Raw genomic sequence first — 25982 nt, 5'->3', positions numbered from 1 at the left:
AAACAATACAGTGAGTGAACATATAAATATATGAGACGGGTAAAGTGCTAGGCTGAGGCAACAAAACAAATAACATGATTAGAATACTTGGTTATCTATTCTACAGTACATGATTAGAGAAAATAAGAGATATATATAAATATAGATAATATAATATGGTCATTATGTAATCTGGTCCCAGCAAACCAGGCACAAATTTGCTGTTTTATTTGCATACGCATCAAGTGGCGGGTTGGCTGGCACGGTGCACACAGACCGGGCGAAATTATTACTTGCACGCTCTGCTTGCGCGAGTAATAACCATAATATCCATAATAACAAATATTAATAATAAAAATGTTAGTTTTCAGGATTCCAATTCAAAAATAGCAGCAATATCCACAAGCTGAAAACGTGTTGCACTGTGCCGCATTTTCAGCTTGTCAGCCTAAATCCTCTCACCTGTGCAATTTCCAGCCTCTGCCTCAGCCAATTGATTGCCACATGGGAACCCCACACTTGCCAATTAATTTCCTCATATAAAGTATTTATTTAAAGACGTTTACGCTGCGGACAAAGCCAACTCGAGTCGTGACACATCATGACAATAAACACAATGTTTTGGGCCAAACAAAGAATTTGAAAAAAACAAAAAATAACGGCAGGTTACAACACTTTTTTTGTTGTTTATATTCTTTGTAATTATTTGTTTGGTCCAAAAGGGACAGGCAGATAGTTAAAACGGGTGCTATGACAACGGGTATTATTAGGTTCCCAAGTAGGCCGGTGGCCGACGGGCACCTACAGGTCTAGTCCATAGAGTATTAAAAGGATAGAGACTAAACTGGCGCGAAGCTCCGCCCCCTCCGCTATTCATGTCAGTGGAAGTTGCTCAGTGGCGTTTTGAAGCACCCGGAAGGCTGCCGGAAGTAGGCTACCGTCTATTTGCTGATTCAGCATTTGACTTCCGCATTTGGACACCAAATTTTGGTGTCCAAATGCGGAAGTGCACCCAGAGTGCACCTGGGCTTTAACATTGAGCGCTCGGTTGCACGGGGTTTCCTCGTCAAGACTCCACGGGTCCGCCTGCAGTCCTTCCTCTTACCACTAGGGACCAGCGCTTCAACATTGGAGTGCCTAGCTGGCCCCTTGGTCTAGTCCTGTCCTGTCCATCATCCATCTCCTACTTCCTGTCCTGTGCATCCATCTCCTACTTCCTGTCCTGTGCATCCATCTCCTACTTCCTGTCCTGTGCATCCATCTCCTACTTCCTGTCCTGTGCATCCATCTCCTACTTCCTGTCCATCATCCATCTTCTACTTCCTGTCCTGTCCATCCATCTTCTACTTCCTGTCCTGTGCATCCATCTCCTACTTCCTGTCCTGTGCATCCATCTCCTACTTCCTGTCCTGTGCATCCATCTTCTACTTCCTGTCCTGTCCATCCATCTCCTCCTTCCTGTCCTGTGCATCTGTGACGGGAGCCGGTTATATCAATAAGGTATTTAGAAACACAGTAGTATCATTTAAAGTGCACTAATTAAAAGTGCGTGTGCGCTGTACTGTGTGACTGTTAAAAGTGTAGCCGACCTACACCACCCTTGGTTTAAAACAGAGTAAAAGGGAACTCTTAAAAACAATAAAAAGGACACCCAGGTTCGATGTTAAAACCAGTTAAAAAGAGCATATAAGTTAAAAGAAAACTCTGGAAAGACCGACCAATATCAACTGAATGTTTATTTATCTAATACAAAAGGGCACTCTATATGGCCGACTAAAAGACAATATCAAAAGCTAAAACCGAAAATCCGAAAAATAACTATAACTGAACCCTAACCAAAATAATAACAAAAACACAAAACTCAATCACTTCTTTAAAACGGGATCAAACTGTGCAACAACGCATTCAACAGGGAGTCCGTAGCAGCAGTAGGGGTTTTCTTTCAATAAAGTGTTCTTTGTGCAGGAGAGTGGAGGATAGCCTGGTACTTGCTTCTTACGTCACGACAGTCAGTCACTGTGAACACACAAGTACATCTGGGCCAGTACTTCTATTCTGTCAATATGACTTCAAAAGTGGTATGATGAACTGGATAAACGTGGCAAGGTACTGCGTGGATAGGTAGCCTACTTACACACAACCCAGGGTATTAGCCTGGGTCCTGTTGTACGAGGCGTGCAGTACTCGCTCAAGCCAGCCCTCTCTGCGGCTGGTATGGTTCCGTCTCTCCCCCGATCTCTCTCCAAACGGCCACGGTCAAGTTCCCTCTCGACAATCAGCGTGTAACCGGTTTGTATCGTTCTCTGTAAGACTGTACTTCAGCTTGCCTCCGTTCCTCCTCTCGTTTCACTAAGTTCTGCTGCCACACGACCCTTTCTTCTCGCTCTGTGTCGTCTGGTTGCTTCTCTCCTCTCTCTCTCGACCGCCCCCACAAGCCGGGCCGGGCCGGGTACACAGCAGCCAGGGGTCGTGGTCGTGGCACTTACGGAGTCGGTTGAAGGCCTGGCTCTCTCGGCGGTTACAGCCCATCTCGAGTCAACCGCTCCTGGCTACCACTGGCCCCCAGCTGGAGTGTCCCGACCCTCCTTCTGGCCCCAGCCCATGGGAGCTCTATGGTCTGCTCCACTCCACACTACAACCTCTCTCTTTCACAAACACTCTTCTGTCTTATAGGGCTCCTGGTGGAACACACCCAACCCAGGTGTAAGTCCTTGATGCTGCAGGTCCTTGATTGGCATCAGCCAGAGTTCTATGTCAGTCAGTGGAAAAACACATATATAAATCATGCAACTCACACAAGAGAGAGGCTGACATTTGAGAGTTCGGTAGCTCCGCCCCTGCACACACACATGTGTTGTGAATACACTGGCAAAACCAGTTTGGTGAACTTTGGTGACACTCCCTACTTTGTGTGTTCATTTTAAAACAGTCGACCATTTTGACACAACAACACAGAACTGAACACCACGCACTCCCTTTTGCCACATTGGATTCAAGCCTAAAGATTAATATCGGGTAGGTGTTTTTAATCACTTTACTGGAACTAATGTCTCTAATCTGCTGTAGGGGGCATTCCAACAGGTAGCTAAATATGTATTTTTTCCACAAACCCCACGATCTACATCTACTGAATGTGAAGAGGGGATATAGTCCAGTAATAATGTCACTTGACCTCTAACTAATTGCAAAAAAAACAAACTCAACTGATATTTGTATTTGTATAAATGTGTCCTGAATGAGAGGAAAAAAGTTGCCTGTAATTGCATGGGGGGAAATTATAGTTTTAATTCAAAATGGCTGCCAACTACACTATTATTACATAATGCTATTACATATCTTGAAAGCCGAACACTGTATGAAGTCGACATTTGACAGGTGTGTTGCTGAGGACCCATGGAAATGCAGTATCAAATTTGAACTTGTTTGGATGAGCGGTTCTTAACTGCAATTACAGTAAGTGGCCCATTCAAAACAAGCATATGTCCAACGGACACCAGTTTTCAGATTGAATGTAACAACAAAGGTTTACTGTCTGAGGCAAAGATCAGGTATGTGACAAAGGTATAAATATACTACTGTTAATTTTTGTCATGATATTGATCCACTTTAGGATTGGTTAAATTATGCCCACACACACACACATTATGACACTACAAAATGTAATTTTCATCCTCGTCATCATTGTGCATCTGAATTGAGTTAGTGCAGCTGGACCCTCTGCACTGTCTGCAGTGTCCACATGCCGGAGTGCACTCGATATTGTTCTTTTTGCATGTGCATCTCAGGGTGCTGCAGTCAGACTGGCAGTTGCACTTGATGACCCGCAGAAGCTTTTCTGGAGCAGGTGGTAGGGTTGTCTGAATTGGCACAAACCCTTCATCACATTTCTGCCATCCCCACTCTGTAGGATTTGGTCCTTCTGTAGATCCCTGTGCATGTTCACTGTGTGCAAGCTTATGCTGCATGAGGTCAATTAGATCATTTATGGTGATCTGCTCATCATCATTTTCTTCAATATACTTAACAACCTCATAGAATGCTGCTATCCTCTCATCAACTTGAGGCCGGCCAGCCTTCACCCTCTTGGACTCTTGTGTGTTTATGTCATGCGCTAATGCGGTATCTGTTTATTAGTGCGAACATTCACATTGCAAGTCTGGTGGTAGACTGCATCTGCTGCGTGTAGGTCATGCACATGCAGAATCCGTGCCTTCACAGTCTCTGACCAATCATCACCTCGTTCGTGACAGATTTTCAAAAGTGTATCCTTGGTTTCAATTGTCTTGACTTCGAGAACACCATATTTCTTTTTCTTGTTTACAAGCTGAACTGGTGTACCACAAAAGAGACAATGAGTTTTGTAAGAGAACCCTGTTGAACTCGATCTTAGTGTATGACTTTCACTGCTTGTACTTGATTCTGACTCTTGTTGCCTCCTTAGGGTTAGGCAACCCTGCAGCAACAGAACACATTACAGATACCAAGTTACAGCAATGACACTACTGCATGGGGTCTAGTCTACTTTGTTATAGCAAATGCTCCACAACAACACAGTGAAACAGTGAACAGTGAAACATTCCTTTAAATCTCATCATGTACTTAATTATCTGTTTTGAATCTCAGGTATGTTTCCATTGCAATTGTCTCATCAACCTAGAGTACACACCTTAATGAACTGACACCAACTATTTAAGCTACGTTGACAAACAAAACTAGTTTAGCCTGTAGAACTTCCTGTCTCCTCATGTCCCCAAGTAACACTGTCCTCTGAAAGGCCATCTGCAATAACCTAATATGAAGTATAATGCACACCCATTCACCTTTGCAGCTAAGGGTCCCTTTCTCGGACTGCAACTGTACTTACTGTATAAGACCCATTTATTGAAATCCCAAACATGGAATATACTTGGACCATGCATTATGCCACATATAATGCCTGTCTCAGGACGGCCACCTGCCAGTATACAGTCATTACAGTGGATAACTTCCCAGTCTTGCTGGGTAAGTTAGTTGGGTAACTATATATCTAACTACTTTAACCCTGACATCCTTGATTTTGGGCATGTCATTATAGGCTAAGAAGAAAGGACAATTGCTGATCTACAAGGTCACAACATGACGTAATGTGTTGTAGCTTTTCCCCAAAAATAAGTTTTGATAAGTGACTTATTTTAAAATGTGTAGCGCAGTGGAATAGAGTAGACAATATATGACACGTCAAGAGTCTATTAGTAGGCTACTGTAGGCTATACATTTGTGTTCTGGTAATATCATTGATCACTTGTTTTGCATGTCCGTGGCAAAAATAAAACATTAATGCAAATGTCGATCACATGCACAAGCTGGCATAGTAATGCCCCCGGGTGCATGCAGATAGCTGCTGTACTATCATGGTTATTGGTGATGAAGGCAATACTAATAATGTTACTCTGGATATATCAAATCCTGTGTTGAGGATCACACAAGAATAGCATGCACTTTATGAACAAAATAACACCCAAACCAGACAATTAATTAAAAGGTTTCATAATTACAGTCTGCTTGAGGTGTAATGCAGCTTTAAACAAAATGGCAGACAGTGGCACTGGTACATATCTGAACTCATCTTCTCCTCCTACAGTGCGTGTCAACCACATTAATCCCCATAGCCGACACTGGCATGGCCCTTCTCAGCTTCAACAATGTTTTTCATACATTGTGTGTGTGTGTGTCTGTGTGTGTGTGTGTGTGTGTGTGTGTGTGTGTGTGTGTGTGTGTGTGTGTGTGTGTGCACTCTATAGTAGGGAGGATTATATACAAAGTGATATCACCTTTATGACCATATTGTTTTTACATTTTTTTTAAGTTTTTGGACAAAGGTCAAAGCACATCAAGGTGCTTTGCTGTCCTAGTGCCCTGTATCTGTGTACACACACACACACACACACACACACACACACACACACACACACACACACACACACACACACACACACACACACACACACACACACACACACACACACACACACACACACACACACACACACACAGCCACACACAGCGGTGGTGTTATGTTACAACCGGTTTCCATGTGAAATGTTGTCACATGACAGCTTTTGTGCATCACCTCACAACTATGGTGATGCATGCCTCAGTGACAGACAGCGCCTGCGTGTGCGTGCGTGCGTGAGTGAGTGAGTACTTTCCCCAGAAGGCAAGACTCAACTCATGTCAAATCAATTCAAATGAGATTTACTGGCATGAGAAAACATACGTTTGTGTCTGTCTCTGATTGGCTTACGCTGAAATCTAGAACCAAATTCCAATACCCTAAATCTCAGCCACTCCATCACTCCAGCGTGGCATTATGGTGTTATGGTGAAATATGTGACCTGCTGAAATATGTGACCATCTTGTGGACTTCACATAATGGAAGTCTTTAAATACGTTGCCAGAATACCGCTAGATTGAACTCTGCTAATAAACAAACCGCAACGATTTACATTCAGACACTGACATTATGTGATTGTCTACACTCTACAGTGTATTTCCTGTGGAAATATGTGACAATCGTGTAGACTCTACACGATTGTCACATATTTCCACAGGAAATACACTGTAGACAACCAATTCCACCGTAACACCACCATGCTGGCTTGAGCCAGTGTGAGTCAGGGAGTGGCCGAGATTTTGCAAACAGCAAACATTTCCTCTCTTTTTTTTTAAGATTATTTTTTGGCTTTTGTGCCTTTGCTGATAGTTACAGTGAAGACAGACAGGAAAGAGGGAGAGAGAGAAGGGGAGAGACATGCAGCAAAGGTCGTCATGAACGGGACTCGAACAAGCGACGAGCTGACGTGACAATAAGAGCCTATTATGTGGCATTATGTGGCATGCGCCTGGACTAGGCCAGCATTGACTGTTTCCTCATGGTGTATTGTGACTGTAATCTTGACAGGTTTCCTGAAGACCAAAGATGAGTCGGTGTGAGGAGAGAGAGGAGGAAGGAGCTGACAAACATCACATCCACAGAGCAGGGCCTCCATCTGTGTCTATGAAGAGTCATGAACCTCCTGACTTCAGTAATGAACCTGGACCTCCAGATACAACGTATGTGAATCCTCCTATACAATTCAAGGTTCAATGCTGTACTTTATTCTTCCATCTTGTGTACACTACAGGTATATAAGAGTAAAACTTGGCTTCCTTCAGACAATGCAGCAGCATTATATACACAACACTATAATACAACTATGTGATCTCATGCTAATAAGTTACATGAATGACAAAAACAAGACGTAACATCTAATAATGTTGTATCAATCCTGTTCAAAGTTAATCTACAGATTGTAAGTTACTGTGTGTGCAGTTTGTGAATGAAGTGGTACAAATCAGTGTGGCGTTCAGTAGACAGGCTGGCTGCTTGTGTGCATGTATAGTATGTGAACAGTAATATGTACAGTATGCAAAAAGCCATGTTTAAACTATCACCCGTTATTGTATTGTATATTTAGTAAGTATTGTACAGTGACAACTAAAGTCTCTGTAATGTTTATGTTGTACTATTAGTATAAAACTAAAATAAAGGGATTTAAGATTAATCTATATGGCTCTGCCTCCTACTGACTGCCTAGTCCTAATCTGGTGTACTTGTGCCCCCTCTTGGCCAGGCCCTGTAACTACAGTATTTTACATGCCTAGTAAAACCACAACATAACAATTTATATAATGTTTTTTGCAATTTTAGTTTTCTTTTCGCTGCAATGTTGTGAGAGGAAACTAAAAGATGTTACCCTTGTATAAATAAAATGAAATGTAACAATAACACAAATTAAAAAAAAGAATTGACAATGTCATTCACACAAACAATGTTATGATTCCAGAAGTCTGTACCGCAGAGCAGAGTCTCCAACACCCAGCTACAAGAGTGACATGTCTACAGGACTTCCTCATGACTTCAGTAATGAACCTGGACCTCCACACACACAGTATGTGAATCCTCCTGTACAATATACACACTATGGTCCTCTCCTCATTCACAAAGGAGAAATACGCCACAGCGTAACTGATGCGTAAACAGATGCGTAATGATATCGTATTTATCCGTCCGATCAAGCTGCGATTTGCTCCCGTGATATTCAGGGAACCTGCGTGGTTTAATCACTTCATTTGTGCGGATCGCTGAGTGTATCCTTTCGGCATTTTTCCCAAGCGATTCGCCTGGTGTCGCTTGGTTAGTTGCAACATCCACGCCCATTCTACACCATATAAGGCAACAGGAAATCTAGAAATACGTCATCATAGCCTGCACAGAGGATTCCCAAACTTTAAATTATATACAACAGCCGCGATGAGCTTGTAGAGCAGTTAATTTTGACAGGAGGGTCTCTGCACGGACAGATCTTCAAGCAAACAGCGTGAGTTGTATATAATTATAAACGAAACTTGCCAACTTGGCACGCATTGCTTCACCCCTTGTTAAATGTCAGAACGTTAATAGTTAACTGATACTTTCACATAATGAGAAAGAAGTTAATTTGTACTGTTCAGCACACAACCAAATGCTATATTACAACTCGGCAATGATAAAAGCCCTTACTGATGAATGCACTGCAGGGTTATAAAAAAAAGAACAATTGCACACTCGCCTGCAGAAGTAAAATAGATATCCGATTTTTATCAGACTACTAGCCGATAGCGCCCTGCTCCTTCAGTTTTCGTTGTTCGTTGTTATAATATTTTTTATTATTGGGATTTGATCATTGATGCAAATTCTAAACATATGGATGCAGCTGCAGAAGTTGTGTTGCTTAAAGGAATGCATAGTTGCGTTCTCCTCAACTGCTGCGCAGCAACAACAAAAATATAAAAATGAGAAAAATATACTGAATATACCAGTCTGCAATTTAAACTAATAGGCGAGTGCACTCCAGGGCATATGCAAAGGGAAAGAATGACTTCTGTCGGTGACAATAATCAATGCTACAGTTTGAATTCTGTACACATGCACACATAGAGCAAAAAATATGATAAATATGAAATATGAAAACTTGTTGAAGTACAACACATGAGTCAAGTAGCTGCTTTTGTATCAAACCCTTTCCTCTTTACTGAGCCTACTGTCATTGAACTGCTGTCCGATAAAATGCAGGATGTGTTTGCATTAACTTCAGATATTTAAATGGAGATTATTGGATTAGTAAGTGACTGTCACCTGCAGGTCAGAGCTAAAGAGAAGGAATTTTGGTCTCTTGTGAGCAGAGAAGTATCCCCTGATTGTGTCGTGTGCACTGAAGCTGCATGCCTATACTTTGGTTCCACGTACTTACGTGAAATGGCCTTTTCACAAATGAAAATAATAAAATCCAAGTTTAGAACTCGTATGACTGACTCACATCTTAATGACACCCTCAGACTGGCAATCACTAAATATGAACCAGATTTCAAAACGCTTGCAGATTAAGTGCAGTCACAGCAGTCACATTAAAGGTGGGCTGACCCTGAGAGTATGTCACCATATCTGTGCAAATATATATGGTCATGTTATGCCTATGTCATTTGAACATCTGCCAATGTGAATATTCATTGAAATGAGAAACAAAATATTTCTAATACTAATTATTTCTAATTTGTCTTAATATTATTTGACATTGATAATATAACTTACTATAAGTATTTATTCTAATTTAAGCTTTAGTCTTTGTGTGGATGTGTGCACATGCATTGAGCCTGTCAGAAATAGCAAAAAAACAAGTGTTTTTTCTAACACGTTTTAGTGGTAGATCTTGGCTTACAATTGGGAATAAAATGGGCTCTTGGGCTTGAAAAGGTTGGTTACCACTGCACTAGAGTGACGTCTAGAGGAAATCCTCCTGACTTCAGTAACGAACCTGGACCTCCTGATTTACAGTATGTCAACCCTCCTATAAATATATACAACACTATAACACTGTAACACTATACAATATACACTATAACACTATACAATATACACTAACATATTTTATAGTGCCGGTGAGAAGGCGGGCAGCTGTGTTCTGCACTAGCTGTAAACGCCTGAGTGATGCCTGGTCGATGCCAATATACAAAGAGTTGCAATAATTAGGCTTGGGCAATATATCGATATTACCGTTTATCGCGATATTTGAAATCAATATCGGTAATATCGTGGAGTATATAAATAATATTGAATACCGATAATACCCAATATCGTAATTTTACCGTCATGTAAATATGTATTTTCTTTTAAATAAACATCTACATTACTGTATGTGTGTGTGTGTTTAGAGAGGCACTTGTCTTTATCTCCTTGGGCAAATAATTCCATTGCACCGTTTGTACTACATGGAATACAAGCTACTGTTATGCTAATTACTGTCTGTTATTTACATAGTATTATTTCTAGTAGTAATATTCACTGTCTCTGTTGTTTATGTATTGTTATATCTCTTTGTATGATTCCAGAAGTGTCTACCACAGAGCAGAGTCTCCAACTCCCAGCCTTCTGTCTGTGAAGAGTGACATGTCTAAAGGAAATCCTCCTTTCTTCAGTAACGAACCTGGACCTCCTGATTCACAGTATGTCAACCCTCCTATAAATATATACAACACTATAACACTGTAACACTATACAATATACACTACAACATATTTTATACTGACGGTGAGATGGCGGGCAGCTGTGTTCTGCCCATACCCGATATTGCCCATACCCGAGGCGGGGTTGGCAAAAGGGCCTTTCTGTGTGGAGTTTTTATGTTCTCCCCGTGTCCCCTAGGGTATAGTACCCTCACATGTTCTCCCCGTGTACCCTAGGGTTGGTACCCTCACATGTTCACCCCGTGTCCCCTAGGGTATAGTACCCTCACATGTTCTCCCCGTTTCCCCTATAGTACCCTCACATGTTCTCCCGGTGTCCCCTAGGGTATGTACCCTCACATGTTCTCCCCGTGTCCCTAGGGTAGGTAACCTCACGTGTTTTCCCTGTGTCCCCTAGGGTATAGTACCCTCACATGTTCTCCCAGTGTCCCCTAGGGTATAGTACCCTCACATGTTCTCCCGGTGTCCCCTAGGGTATGTACCCTTACATGTTCTCCCCGTGTCCCCTAGGGTTAGTACCCTCACATGTTCTCCCAGTGTCCCCTAGGGTATAGTACCCTCACATGTTCTCCCGGTGTTCCCTAGCGTAGGTACCCTCACATGTTCTCCCCGTGTCCCTAGGGTAGGTACCCTCACGTGTTCTCCCTGTGTCCCCTAGGGTAGGTACCCTCACATGTTCTCCCCTTGTCCCTTAGGGTAGGTACCCTCACATGTTCTCCCCGTGTCCCCTAGGGTAGGTAACCTTACATGTTCTCCCCGTGTCCCCTAGGGTGGTTACCCTCACATGTTCTCCCCGTGTCCCCTAGGGTAGGTACCCTCACAAAAACATGCAGTAATCCTGGTCGGAATGTGTTAAGGAGATAACTGTTACAATTGCTCAATTCAACAGACCCATTCAGGATTCTAAAAACGTCTTCTCAATCCTGACCTAAGTTTTAAGTGTTTAGCGAGGCACTTGTCTTTATCTCCTTGGGAAAATCATTCCATTGCACCGTTTGTACTACATGGAATACAAGCTACTGTTATGCTAATTACTGTCTGTTATTTACATAGTATTATTTCTAGTAGTAATATTCACTGTCTCTGTTGTTTATGTATTGTTATATCTCTTTGTATGATTCCAGAAGTGTCTACCACAGAGCAGAGTCTCCAACTCCCAGCCTTCTGTCTGTGAAGAGTGACATGTCTAAAGGAAATCCTCCTTTCTTCAGTAACGAACCTGGACCTCCTGATTCACAGTATGTCAACCCTCCTATAAATATATACAACACTATAACACTGTAACACTATACAATATACACTACAACATATTTTATACTGACGGTGAGATGGCGGGCAGCTGTGTTCTGCCCATACCCGATATTGCCCATACCCGAGGCGGGGTTGGCAAAAGGGCCTTTCTGTGTGGAGTTTTTATGTTCTCCCCGTGTCCCCTAGGGTATAGTACCCTCACATGTTCTCCCCGTGTACCCTAGGGTTGGTACCCTCACATGTTCACCCCGTGTCCCCTAGGGTATAGTACCCTCACATGTTCTCCCCGTTTCCCCTATAGTACCCTCACATGTTCTCCCGGTGTCCCCTAGGGTATGTACCCTCACATGTTCTCCCCGTGTCCCTAGGGTAGGTAACCTCACGTGTTTTCCCTGTGTCCCCTAGGGTATAGTACCCTCACATGTTCTCCCAGTGTCCCCTAGGGTATAGTACCCTCACATGTTCTCCCGGTGTCCCCTAGGGTATGTACCCTTACATGTTCTCCCCGTGTCCCCTAGGGTTAGTACCCTCACATGTTCTCCCAGTGTCCCCTAGGGTATAGTACCCTCACATGTTCTCCCGGTGTTCCCTAGCGTAGGTACCCTCACATGTTCTCCCCGTGTCCCTAGGGTAGGTACCCTCACGTGTTCTCCCTGTGTCCCCTAGGGTAGGTACCCTCACATGTTCTCCCCTTGTCCCTTAGGGTAGGTACCCTCACATGTTCTCCCCGTGTCCCCTAGGGTAGGTAACCTTACATGTTCTCCCCGTGTCCCCTAGGGTGGTTACCCTCACATGTTCTCCCCGTGTCCCCTAGGGTAGGTACCCTCACAAAAACATGCAGTAATCCTGGTCGGAATGTGTTAAGGAGATAACTGTTACAATTGCTCAATTCAACAGACCCATTCAGGATTCTAAAAACGTCTTCTCAATCCTGACCTAAGTTTTAAGTGTTTAGCGAGGCACTTGTCTTTATCTCCTTGGGAAAATCATTCCATTGCACCGTTTGTACTACATGGAATACAAGCTACTGTTATGCTAATTACTGTCTGTTATTTACTTAGTATTATTTCTAGTAGTAATATTCACTGTCTCTGTTGTTTATGTATTGTTATTTCTGTTTGTATGATTCCAGAAGTGTCCACCACAGAGCAGAGTCTCCAACTCCCAGCCTTCTGTCTGTGAAGAGTGACATGTCTAAAGGAAATCCTCCTTTCTTCAGTAACGAACCTGGACCTCCTGATTCACAGTATGTCAACCCTCCTATAAATATATATAACACTGTAACACTATACAATATACACTACAACATATTTTATACTGACGGTGAGAAGGCGGGCAGCTGTGTTCTGCACTAGCTGTAAACGCCTGAGTGATGCCTGGTCGATGAGAAAATACAAAGAGTTGCAATAATCTATTCTTGATGAAATCAAAGCATGGATAACCATCTCCAGCTGTTTTTAGGAGGAGGTTTTAACGACGGAGCTGATTTGTTTATTAAGTTTAAAATCTTTATCAAAAATAAAACCAAGAGAGGGGACAGTGGCACAGTCGGTAGTGTTGTCGCCTCACAGCTAGAAGATCCTGGGTTCGATTCCCGCTGTGAGCGCTGGGGGTGTGTTCTCTCCTCTGCGTCATCAGTGCCCATACCCGAGGCGGGGTTGGCGAAAGGGCCTTTCTGTGTGGAGTTTGTATGTTCTCCCCGTGTCCCCTAGGGTATAGTACCCTCACATGTTCTCCCCGTGTACCCTAGGGTTGGTACCCTCACATGTTCACCCCGTGTCCCCTAGGGTATAGTACCCTCACATGTTCTCCCCGTTTCCCCTATAGTACCCTCACATGTTCTCCCCGTGTCCCCTAGGGTTGGTACCCTCACATGTTCTCCCAGTGTCCCCTAGGGTATAGTACCCTCACATGTTCTCCCGGTGTCCCCTAGGGTATGTACCCTCACATGTTCTCCCCGTGTCCCTAGGGTAGGTAACCTCGCGTGTTCTCCCTGTGTCCCCTAGGGTATAGTACCCTCACATGTTCTCCCAGTGTCCCCTAGGGTAGGTACCCTCACATGTTCTCCCCGTGTCCCTAGGGTAGGTAACCTCACGTGTTCTCCCTGTGTCCCCTAGGGTAGGTACCCTTACATGTTCTCCCAGTGTCCCCTAGGGTATAGTACCCTCACATGTTCTCCCGGTGTCCCCTAGGGTAGATACCCTCACATGTTCTCCCCGTGTCCCTAGGGTAGGTACCCTCACGTGTTCTCCCTGTGTCCCCTAGGGTAGGTACCCTCACATGTTCTCCCCTTGTCCCTTAGGGTAGGTACCCTCACATGTTCTCCCCGTGTCCCCTAGGGTAGGTAACCTTACATGTTCTCCCCGTGTCCCCTAGGGTGGGTACCCTCACATGTTCTCCCCGTGTCCCCTAGGGTAGGTACCCTCACAAAAACATGCAGTAATCCTGGTCGGAATGTGTTAAGGAGATAACTGTTACAATTGCTCAATTCAACAGACCCATTCAGGATTCTAAAAACGTCTTCTCAATCCTGACCTAAGTTTTAATTGTTTAGAGAGGCACTTGTCTTTATCTCCTTGGGAAAATCATTCCATTGCACCGTTTGTACTACATGGAATACAAGCTACTGTTATGCTAATTACTGTCTGTTATTTACTTAGTATTATTTCTAGTAGTAATATTCACTGTCTCTGTTGTTTATGTATTGTTATTTCTGTTTGTATGATTCCAGAAGTGTCCACCACAGAGCAGAGTCTCCAACTCCCAGCCTTCTGTCTGTGAAGAGTGACATGTCTAAAGGAAATCCTCCTTTCTTCAGTAACGAACCTGGACCTCCTGATTCACAGTATGTCAACCCTCCTATAAATATATACAACACTATAACACTGTAACACTATACAATATACACTACAACATATTTTATACTGACGGTGAGATGGCGGGCAGCTGTGTTCTGCACTAGCTGTAAACGCCTGAGTGATGCCTGGTCGATGAGAAAATACAAAGAGTTGCAATAATCTATTCTTGATGAAATCAAAGCATGGATAACCATCTCCAGCTGTTTTTAGGAGGAGGTAGGATTTGACCGTGGCGATGATTGGAAGAAGAGAGTTTTAACGATGGAGCTGATTTGTTTATTACGTTTAAAATCTTTATCAAAAATAAAACCAAGAGGGGGGACAGTGGCACAGTCGGTAGTGTTGTCGCCTCACAGCTAGAAGATCCTGGGTTCGATTCCCGCTGTGAGCGCTGGGGGTGTGTTCTCTCCTCTGCGTCATCAGTGCCCATACCCGAGGCGGGGTTGGCGAAAGGGCCTTTCTGTGTGGAGTTTGTATGTTCTCCCCTTTTCCCCTAGGGTATAGTACCCTCACATGTTCTCCCCGTTTCCCCTATAGTACCCTCACATGTTCTCCCCGTGTCCCCTAGGGTTGGTACCCTCACATGTTCTCCCAGTGTCCCCTAGGGTATAGTACCCTTACATGTTCTCCCGGTGTCCCCTAGGGTAGGTACCCTCACATGTTCTCCCCGTGTCCCTAGGGTAGGTACCCTCACGTGTTCTCCCTGTGTCCCCTAGGGTAGGTACCCTTACATGTTCTCCCCGTGTCCCCTAGGGTTGGTACCCTCACATGTTCTCCCAGTGTCCCCTAGGGTAGGTACCCTCACATGTTCTCCCCGTGTCCCTAGGGTAGGTACCCTCACGTGTTCTCCCTGTGTCCCCTAGGGTAGGTACCCTCACATGTTCTCCCCTTGTCCGTTCGGGTAGGTACCCTCACATGTTCTCCCCGTGTCCCCTAGGGTAGGTACCCTCACATGTTCTCCCCGTGTCCCCCAGGGTAGGTACCCTCACAAAAACATGCAGTAATCCTGGTCGGAATGTGTTAAGGAGATAACTGTTACAATTGCTCAATTCAACAGACCCATTCAGGATTCTAAAAACGCCTTCTCAACCCTGACCTAAGTTTTAATTGTTTAGAGAGGCACTTGTCTTTATCTCCTTGGGCAAATCATTCCATTGCACCGTTTGTACTACATGGAATACAAGCTACTGTTATGCTAATTACTGTCTGTTATTTACTTAGTATTATTTCTAGTAGTAATATTCACTGTCTCTGTTGTTTATGTATTGTTATTTCTGTTTGTATGATTCCAGAAGTGTCCACCACAGAGCAGAGTCTCCAACTCCCAGCCTTCTGTCTTTGAAGAGTGACATGTCTAAAGGAAATCCTCCTTTCTTCAGTAACGAACCTGGACCTCCTGATTCACAGTATGTCAACCCTCCTATAAATATATACAACACTATAACACTGTAACACTATACAATATACACTATAACACTATACAATATACACTACAACATATTTTATACTGACGGTGAGATGGCGGGCAGCTGTGTTCTGCACTAGCTGTAAACGCCTGAGTGATGCCTGGTCGATGAGAAAATACAAAGTGTTGCAATAATCTATTCTTTATTAAATCAAAGCATGGATAACCATCTCCAGCTGTTTTTAGGGGGAGGTAGGATTTGACCGTGGCGATGATTGGAAGAAGAGAGTTTTAACGACGGAGCTGATTTGTTTATTAAGTTTAAAATCTTTATAAAAAATAAAAGGCACAGTCGGTAGTGTTGTCACCTCACAGCTAGAAGATCCTGGGTTCGATTCCCGCTGTGGGCGCTGGGGGTGTGTTCTCTCCTCTGCGTCATCAATGCCCATACCCGAGGCGGGGTTGGCGAAAGGGCCTTTCTGTGTGAAGTTTGTATGTTCTCCCCGTGTCCCCTGGGGTATAGTACCCTCAAATGTTCTCCCCGTGTACCCTAGGGTTGGTACCCTCACATGTTCACCCCGTGTCCCCTAGGGTATAGTACCCTCACATGTTCTCCCCGTTTCCCCTATAGTAACCTCACATGTTCTCCCAGTGTCCCCTAGGGTATAGTACCCCCACATGTTCTCCCGGTGTCCCCTAGGGTAGGTACCCTCACATGTTCTCCCCGTGTCCCTAGGGTAGGTACCCTCACGTGTTCTCCCTGTGTCCCCTAGGGTAGGTACCCTTACATGTTCTCCCCGTGTCCCCTAGGGTTGGTACCCTCACATGTTCTCCCAGTGTCCCCTAGGGTATAGTACCCTCAAATGTTCTCCCGGTGTCCCCTAGGGTAGGTACCCTCACATGTTCTCCCCGTGTCCCTAGGGTAGGTACCCTCACGTGTTCTCCCTGTGTCCCCTAGGGTAGGTACCCTCACAAAAACATGCAGTAATCCTGGTCGGAATGTGTTAAGGAGATAACTGTTACAATTGCTCAATTCAACAGACCCATTCAGGATTCTAAAAACGTCTTCTCAATCCTGACCTAAGTTTTAATTGTTTAGAGAGGCACTTGTCTTTATCTCCTTGGGAAAATCATTCCATTGCACCGTTTGTACTACATTGTGCTCGCTTTGCCAAAAAAAATGGCAACTAAAAAACACGGGGAAGCAGCTTTTTGCTTCTACGGGCCGTCGGCATGGAACCATCTCCCACTGTACCTTCGTCAGGCAGCCTCTGTAGACATTTTTAAAGCTCAGCTCAAGACCCACTTCTACAACATTGCTTTTAATTGATCTTTTATTCTTTTTATTATTATTATTATTATTATTATTATTATTAATTTTTTTTTATTCATGTCCTCACTGCATTACTGCTTGTTTTTAATGTTGTTGCCATGCTTTTCTTTTATCCTCCATTTCTCTGTAAAGCACTTTGAGCTGCATTTCATGTCATGAAAGGTGCTATACAAATAAAGTTTTATTATTATTATTATTATTACATGGAATACAAGCTACTGTTATGCTAATTACTGTCTGTTATTTACTTAGTATTATTTCTAGTAGTAATATTCACTGTCTCTGTTGTTTATGTATTGTTATTTCTGTTTGTATGATTCCAGAAGTGTCCACCACAGAGCAGAGTCTCCAACTCCCAGCCTTCTGTCTGTGAAGAGTGACATGTCTAAAGGAAATCCTCCTTTCTTCAGTAACGAACCTGGACCTCCTGATTCACAGTATGTCAACCCTCCTATAAATATATACAACACTATAACACTGTAACACTATACAATATACACTACAACATATTTTATACTGACGGTGAGATGGCGGGCAGCTGTGTTCTGCACTAGCTGTAAACGCCTGAGTGATGCCTTGTCGATGAGAAAATACAAAGAGTTGCAATAATCTATTCTTGATGAAATCAAAGCATGGATAACCATCTCCAGCTGTTTTTAGGAGGAGGTAGGATTTGACCGTGGCGATGATTGGAAGAAGAGAGTTTTAACGATGGAGCTGATTTGTTTATTACGTTTAAAATCTTTATCAAAAATAAAACCAAGAGGGGGGACAGTGGCACAGTCGGTAGTGTTGTCGCCTCACAGCTAGAAGATCCTGGGTTCGATTCCCGCTGTGAGCGCTGGGGGTGTGTTCTCTCCTCTGCGTCATCAGTGCCCATACCCGAGGCGGGGTTGGCGAAAGGGCCTTTCTGTGTGGAGTTTGTATGTTCTCCCCTTTTCCCCTAGGGTATAGTACCCTCACATGTTCTCCCCGTTTCCCCTATAGTACCCTCACATGTTCTCCCCGTGTCCCCTAGGGTTGGTACCCTCACATGTTCTCCCAGTGTCCCCTAGGGTATAGTACCCTTACATGTTCTCCCGGTGTCCCCTAGGGTAGGTACCCTCACATGTTCTCCCCGTGTCCCTAGGGTAGGTACCCTCACGTGTTCTCCCTGTGTCCCCTAGGGTAGGTACCCTTACATGTTCTCCCCGTGTCCCCTAGGGTTGGTACCCTCACATGTTCTCCCAGTGTCCCCTAGGGTAGGTACCCTCACATGTTCTCCCCGTGTCCCTAGGGTAGGTACCCTCACGTGTTCTCCCTGTGTCCCCTAGGGTAGGTACCCTCACATGTTCTCCCCTTGTCCGTTAGGGTAGGTACCCTCACATGTTCTCCCCGTGTCCCCTAGGGTAGGTACCCTCACATGTTCTCCCCGTGTCCCCCAGGGTAGGTACCCTCACAAAAACATGCAGTAATCCTGGTCGGAATGTGTTAAGGAGATAACTGTTACAATTGCTCAATTCAACAGACCCATTCAGGATTCTAAAAACGCCTTCTCAACCCTGACCTAAGTTTTAATTGTTTAGAGAGGCACTTGTCTTTATCTCCTTGGGCAAATCATTCCATTGCACCGTTTGTACTACATGGAATACAAGCTACTGTTATGCTAATTACTGTCTGTTATTTACTTAGTATTATTTCTAGTAGTAATATTCACTGTCTCTGTTGTTTATGTATTGTTATTTCTGTTTGTATGATTCCAGAAGTGTCCACCACAGAGCAGAGTCTCCAACTCCCAGCCTTCTGTCTTTGAAGAGTGACATGTCTAAAGGAAATCCTCCTTTCTTCAGTAACGAACCTGGACCTCCTGATTCACAGTATGTCAACCCTCCTATAAATATATACAACACTATAACACTGTAACACTATACAATATATACAGAAAGGGCCTTTCTGTGTGGAGTTTGTATGTTCTCCCATTTTCCCCTAGGGTATAGTACCCTCACATGTTCTCCCCGTTTCCCCTATAGTACCCTCACATGTTCTCCCCGTGTCCCCTAGGGTTGGTACCCTCACATGTTCTCCCAGTGTCCCCTAGGGTTGGTACCCTCACATGTTCTCCCAGTGTCCCCTAGGCCGGGTATAGTACCCTTACATGTTCTCCCAGTGTCCCCTAGGGTAGGTACCCTCACATGTTCTCCCCGTGTCCCTAGGGTAGGTACCCTCACGTGTTCTCCCTGTGTCCCCTAGGGTAGGTACCCTTACATGTTCTCCCCGTGTCCCCTAGGGTTGGTACCCTCGCATGTTCTCCCAGTGTCCCCTAGGGTATAGTACCCTCACATGTTCTCCCGGTGTCCCCTAGGGTAGGTACCCTCACATGTTCTCCCCGTGTCCCTTGGGTAGGTACCCTCACGTGTTCTCCCTGTGTCCCCTAGGGTAGGTACCCTCACATGTTCTCCCCTTGTCCTTTAGGGTAGGTAGTGGTACCCTCACATGTTCTCCCCTTGTCCCTTAGGGTAGGTACCCTCACATGTTCTCCCCGTGTCCCCTAGGGTAGGTAACCTTACATGTTCTCCCCGTGTCCCCTAGGGTAGGTACCCTTACATGTTCTCCCCGTGTCCCCCAGGGTAGGTACCCTCACAAAAACATGCAGTAATCCTGGTCGGAATGTGTTAAGGAGATAACTGTTACAATTGCTCAATTCAACAGACCCATTCAGGATTCTAAAAATGCCTTCTCAACCCTGACCTAAGTTTTAATTGTTTAGAGAGGCACTTGTCTTTATCTCCTTGGGCAAATCATTCCATTGCACCGTTTGTACTACATGGAATACAAGCTACTGTTATGCTAATTACTGTCTGTTATTTACTTAGTATTATTTCTAGTAGTAATATTCACTGTCTCTGTTGTTTATGTATTGTTATTTCTGTTTGTATGATTCCAGAAGTGTCCACCACAGAGCAGAGTCTCCAACTCCCAGCCTTCTGTCTGTGAAGAGTGACATGTCTAAAGGAAATCCTCCTTTCTTCAGTAACGAACCTGGACCTCCTGATTCACAGTATGTCAACCCTCCTATAAATATATACAACACTATAACACTGTAACACTATACAATATACACTACAACATATTTTATACTGATGGTGAGATGGCGAGCAGCTGTGTTCTGCACTAGCTGTAAACGCCTGAGTGATGCCTGGTCGATGAGAAAATACAAAGAGTTGCAATAATCTATTCTTGATGAAATCAAAGCATGGATAATAGGCATGTGGAAAATAATCGATACGTATCGATACATCGATTGTGACGTGCGCGATGCGAGTGAATCGGTTCATTCACTGTGTATCGGTAAAATTGACGGAAATCTCGATGCATCGTTCGCGGAGGTTGCACCGGTTGCACCGTTTTTTCATGGTAAAATTCACCCTATCCTGTGTTTCCGAGGCGCATTCAACGTACCATCAGAAAAGGAAGGGAGAAAAAAAAGGTCTCTCGCAGCTAGGGTTGGGATTCGTTAGGATTTTAACGGTTCCGAATCCTTCCCGGATCCCTCTTAACGGTTCCGGTTCCTAACGGTTCCCTTAACGGATCCCAATATAATTTTTTCCCCTTTTTTTCTGACATAGATTATGCTTATATTATAACTAACCTAACCAAGTACATAATAAACACAAATTCATTAATTCAATTATTGAAAATGCTCTTTACAATTATGAGGTGGCACTATTATTTAAATTTCACCACCACCAGCTATAGCCACCACAACAATATCATTGTTGCAATTTGTACTGTATATTGCAATTTGTACTGTATAGTAAATATACAGTACATACACATTGCAATAATGATATTGTTGTGGTGACAAATGTTGTCTTTAATGTTCAGATTAATTTAATATGAAGGACCCCTGGGCCCTTACCCTAATGGAAACAAATAGTGCTTTCTTGGATTATAAAAATTGAACTGTAGGCTACGTTCCTGTGCTTTTTTCTGCAAACTCTTTATAAAGTAATCACTCTATGGAGGTATATGCACCTAAACGCTGGGCTCAACAGTCACGCGATTAATTTAGAGACAAATCAAAAGCATTCATAGTGATATTTAACGTGATTCATATAATATCAGACAGAAGGACGTCGAGTCATTGGCGGTCTAAATTAACACCATTAACAACAGTTGTAGGCTACAACACGCCTAATGAAAAGCTCTGTAGAAGTTTAGTAGTTTTTATTTTCTATTACGTTACTAGCCTGGGGAAAGTGAACGAGCCTTGCATCATCCTCGTCCCCCGCCGGCTGTGGTGGAGCTGCGGGGAGTGCAGGCACGGCTTTCCGCATGGCTCTCAAACGCGATGTGCCTACTGTAGATTATTCTCGTGAGTTGTGGACTCGTGTAGACATATTGATTTTGAGAACTCGTGGACGTGGTGCAACTGGTAGCCTACAAGTTGCAACAACCTTTGCAGCGAACTATAGCATATAGCATTTATTGCACGTTGCGTGCTCAGCCTCAGTCATTTCCCTCTCTGTTAACCACACTATGGAGATCTCTTCGACATAGGGCCGATTCATACTCCTGTTTCGGCGCTGTAGTGCCGAAATGATTTCGGCTCGTCAGAAATTTTCAGTAGCACCGAAGAGCCGACTTTAGGACGGTACCCGCCCCCCCGAACCTCAAATGACGTCAAATTGTAGGCTCTACAGAGCCGAACCGACTTTTATTCGGCTCTAAAATAGGAGTATGAATCGGCCCATACTGTCCCACTCGCTCCGCGGTGGTCGCTGAATGCACAGAACAGTGGGCGTATCCTCCCCGACCCCACTCTCTCATGTAGGTGGGGTGACGTCACCACAGGCTCTGCTTGCATGCGTGCACAGACACAGCGGAGCTAAATGACGACTGATGAGAACCGTTTGGGGAACCGTTAATACGAAAACGATGGAACCGGCTCCGGATCCGCAATGTCGGAACCGGGTCTGAAATGGACCCGGTTCCGAATCCCAACCCTACTCGCAGCGCACACACAGGGCGCGTTCGGAAATAGCGCATTGAGCCCACTGTGCAGTGCAAACTAATAGGAGAGTGTGCTCCGGTGTGGTATTTCCGAACGCGCTACCGTACGACGGTGCAGTCAGAGTAGACACGTTGAGACAACAAACAGACAGACTATAAAGAGCACCCGCGACTAACAGAAGTGAGCCCCACGCATTAAACAAGAAGCACCGCCTTTACTCTTTAGCTTTATAAAATAGCTGTCCGAGTAGCTTTGTCCGTCGATCAGTTGACATTTCACTGTAGCGCTGCGTGCTGGACTGCTGGTAATGATCCACACTCCACAGCTGTGCTTGCTGATTATCCGACGCAAATCTGCGTCGCGATCATTATCAATTTGTAATTAAAGAAAGCTTCTGCAGTCTGCACACACATGTACAACACAACAACGCCACAGCAGGGTGTACTGCTTGCGTTTAAAGTCGTTTACAACCGTTTCACAACTTTCCACTGTCCAGCTTTCCCCTGCTGTTCTCTGGGATAGAAGCCTTATTTATATTCTGCAGCAAGACGGTGTCGCACGCCTAAAATTGCAGATCCACAAGCTCACAGCGGGGCGTGGATGAGACGCGTTGTGAGCTTGTACATCTGCTATGTATTTATAACGTTAATAATACATGCAGGCCAGGGTCTTCAATATTTTTCAGGTCATGCCAAGGACCACTTAGCTGAGAGTGAGAGATCAAGTAGGGACCCCCACTATACATAGGCAACAATTATATTATAAAACTGTGTTGCAGATTAAACTACTTGTTTGACAGCACTACAAGTGTGACCTGTAATTTGTTTTGTTTGTTTCTTTTCTATTTATATGTTGGTAACATTAATTGATGAACGATAGGCTATTACATTTTAATCTCTTGAACCCTCTATACTCAAAACCTCAAATTGACCTTTGAGATATAATAATTATACTATAGAGCGCCGCAGTCCCTCCCCCTTTCAGAAAAACGAGTGGCCCAGGAAATGAAACACCATGCATTCTCCCATCGGCACTTCTTATTTAATTTATTTAAAGACGGTTACACCGCGGACAAAGCCAACTCGGATCGTGACAAATCATGACAATGAACACAATGTTTTGGGCCGATTAAATCATTTATAAGACGAAAAACAAAACAAACAGTGTTGTCTCCTGACTTTCTTTTCTTCTTTCTAATGATTTTGATCGGCCCAAAACATTGTGTTCATTGTCATGATTCGTCACGATCCGAGTTGGCTTTGTCCGCGGCGTAACCGTCTTTAAATAAATTATATTAGAAGCACTTCTAATATAATTTATTTAAAGACGGTTATGCCGATGGGAGAATGCATAGGGTTTTCATTTCCTGGGCCACTCGTTTTTCTGAAAGGGGGAGGGACTGTGGCGCTCTATAGCCTATGATTATTAGTAATCTAACAATTCCACAATAACCAGCAGAGAGCAGACCCTTTGTTTACTTACAGAATTCTATAAGTTGGGTTGTTTGAGATGCAGAGCTATAATACTAACCTACAGTAAAACAATAAATTGCTTTGAATTTAAATGTATTGCATTTTTACATGTTTTGGGAAATTAATAGAGCTTTAATATAAATCCGAATTGAATCGCCATCAAATCGCATCGTATCGGTAGAGGGGTGAATCGTATCGTATCGCAATGTCCAGAATTGAATCGCCATCAAATCGCATCATATCGGCAGAGGGGTGAATCGTATCGCATCGTATCGCCAGGAGATTCCATGTATCGCTAAAGTATCGTATCGCTGGCAGTGCATCGAGATGCATATCGAATCGTGAGATGAGACGAGATTCACATGCCTAATGGATAACCATCTCCAGCTGTTTTTAGGGGGAGGTAGGATTTGACCGTGGCGATGATTGGAAGAAGAGTTTTAACGACGGAGCTGATTTGTTTGTTAAGTTTAAAATCTTTATCTAAAATAAAACCAAGAGGGGGGACAGTGGCACAGTCGGTAGTGTTGTCGCCTCACAGCTAGAAGATCCTGGGTTCGATTCCCGCTGTGGGCGCTGGGGGGCGTGTTCTCTCCTCTGCGTCATCAATGCCCATACCCGAGTCGGGGTTGGCGAAAGGGCCTTTCTGTGTGGAGTTTGTATGTTCTCCCCGTGTCCCCTAGGGTTGGTACTCTCACATGTTCTCCCCGTGTCCCCTAAGGTATAGTACCCTCACATGTTCTCCCCGTTTCCCCTATAGTACCCTCACATGTTCTCCCCGTGTCCCCTAGGGTTGGTACCCTCACATGTTCTCCCAGTGTCCCCTAAGGTATAGTACCCTTACATGTTCTCCCGGTGTCCCCTAGGGTAGGTACCCTCACAGGTTCTCCCAGTGTCCCTAGGGTAGGTACCCTCACATATTCTCCCTGTGTCCCCTAGGGTAGGTACCCTCACAGGTTCTCCCAGTGTCCCTAGGGTAGGTACCCTCACATGTTCTCCCCGTGTCCCCTAGGGTTGGTACCCTCACATGTTCTCCCCGTGTCCCCTAGGGTTGGTACCCTCACATGTTCTCCCTGTGTCCCCTAGGGTAGGTACCCTCACATATTCTCCCAGTGAACCCTAGGGTATGTACCCTCACATGTTCTCCCCGTGTCCCTAGGGTAGGTACCCTCACAAGGACCAGGCGGGACAGGGAATTGCAGCAATTATATTACAGGCAGGAGGAGAAACCCCCTGTAGGTTTCTGGGCAAATTATATTCCACACAAATGTCTGTTCCACAGGCGTTTTCCTCAGCCTGGAGGAGGAGGATGAGAACAGAGCATTAGATTTCAATTCAGTATATACGGTCTCTGATAGCACGCTCCTCACTGGAGGGCTCTGTTTAACACGATAAGACGGGGCGGGGTTCCCTTGCTTCGGGTGACGTCATCAGTCTTTATCTTTAACTGTGGCGGGTCTTCTCTCCCGATAGCGGGGGTTCAGCTCCGATAGAGCATAAATCTTCAGGCCGTTCTCGGCAAATCAAATGAGCGACTGTATGCCAGACAGTGCTCAATATAATATTAATAATAACAGTTTTCTTTACGACCTTTATTATAGAGGTTTCAGCGTCACCGTCACTGTGGCGGGGCTGCCATCCTCCCGTAGCGAGATGTGTGGAAATGGAACTCCTGTTCCTTTATTGTTTTAATCGTACAGTCCGATACTCTCCGTCGCTCTGACGTTTCCTGGACCGTTCCTAAGAGCCTGTGGTGAGAGGAGAGTGACAGTCAACACATGCAGGAATATACACATACATGAATGGGTGGTGGTGGAAGTGTGTGTGTGTCTTCTTACCCCCCGACGGTATTTGCTGTGCGTGCCTCCGTGAGCGTGTGTGTGAACCAGCCGCTGTCAGACTCAGAACTGAATCTTCCTTTTATACTGCGGGTGTGGCCGATGGCTGATTTGGGTGTGGTCGTTCCATCGTCTCAATCTGGCGGAGGGGAAGGTTTGGCACGTATACATTCCCTACTACGAGGCCGAGGGCGGGCCTAGCTGCCCGAGGCGTCTTCTGTCTGACAGCGTGTCTGGTTGCCCTGGCAACGCACTTACCATCGCGGGGTGTC

The 25982-nt window shown here is 44.5% G+C and overlaps 1 protein-coding gene across 1 annotated transcript; it reads left to right on the top strand.

Annotated features, from left to right (window-relative positions):
• Positions 1 to 2935: 2935 nt before the first annotated feature.
• On the top strand, positions 2936 to 25185 carry LOC308315174 (uncharacterized protein; the record flags this gene model as incomplete). Its single annotated transcript, XM_080763014.1, has 5 exons — positions 2936 to 2994; positions 6920 to 7071; positions 7845 to 7949; positions 10426 to 10539; positions 25155 to 25185. The coding sequence occupies exons 2-5, from the start codon at positions 6938 to 6940 to the stop codon at positions 25183 to 25185; spliced, it is 384 nt and encodes a 127-aa protein (XP_080619140.1). The 5' UTR covers positions 2936 to 2994; positions 6920 to 6937.
• Between the last annotated feature and the right edge of the window lie 797 nt (positions 25186 to 25982).

The sequence above is a fragment of the Protomyctophum bolini genome (assembly GCF_963924005.1).
Source record: "Protomyctophum bolini genome assembly, chromosome: 5".
Taxonomy (NCBI): domain Eukaryota; kingdom Metazoa; phylum Chordata; class Actinopteri; order Myctophiformes; family Myctophidae; genus Protomyctophum; species Protomyctophum bolini.
Note: the sequence above shows the minus strand (reverse complement) of the source record. Positions and strands in the feature narration are given on the sequence as shown.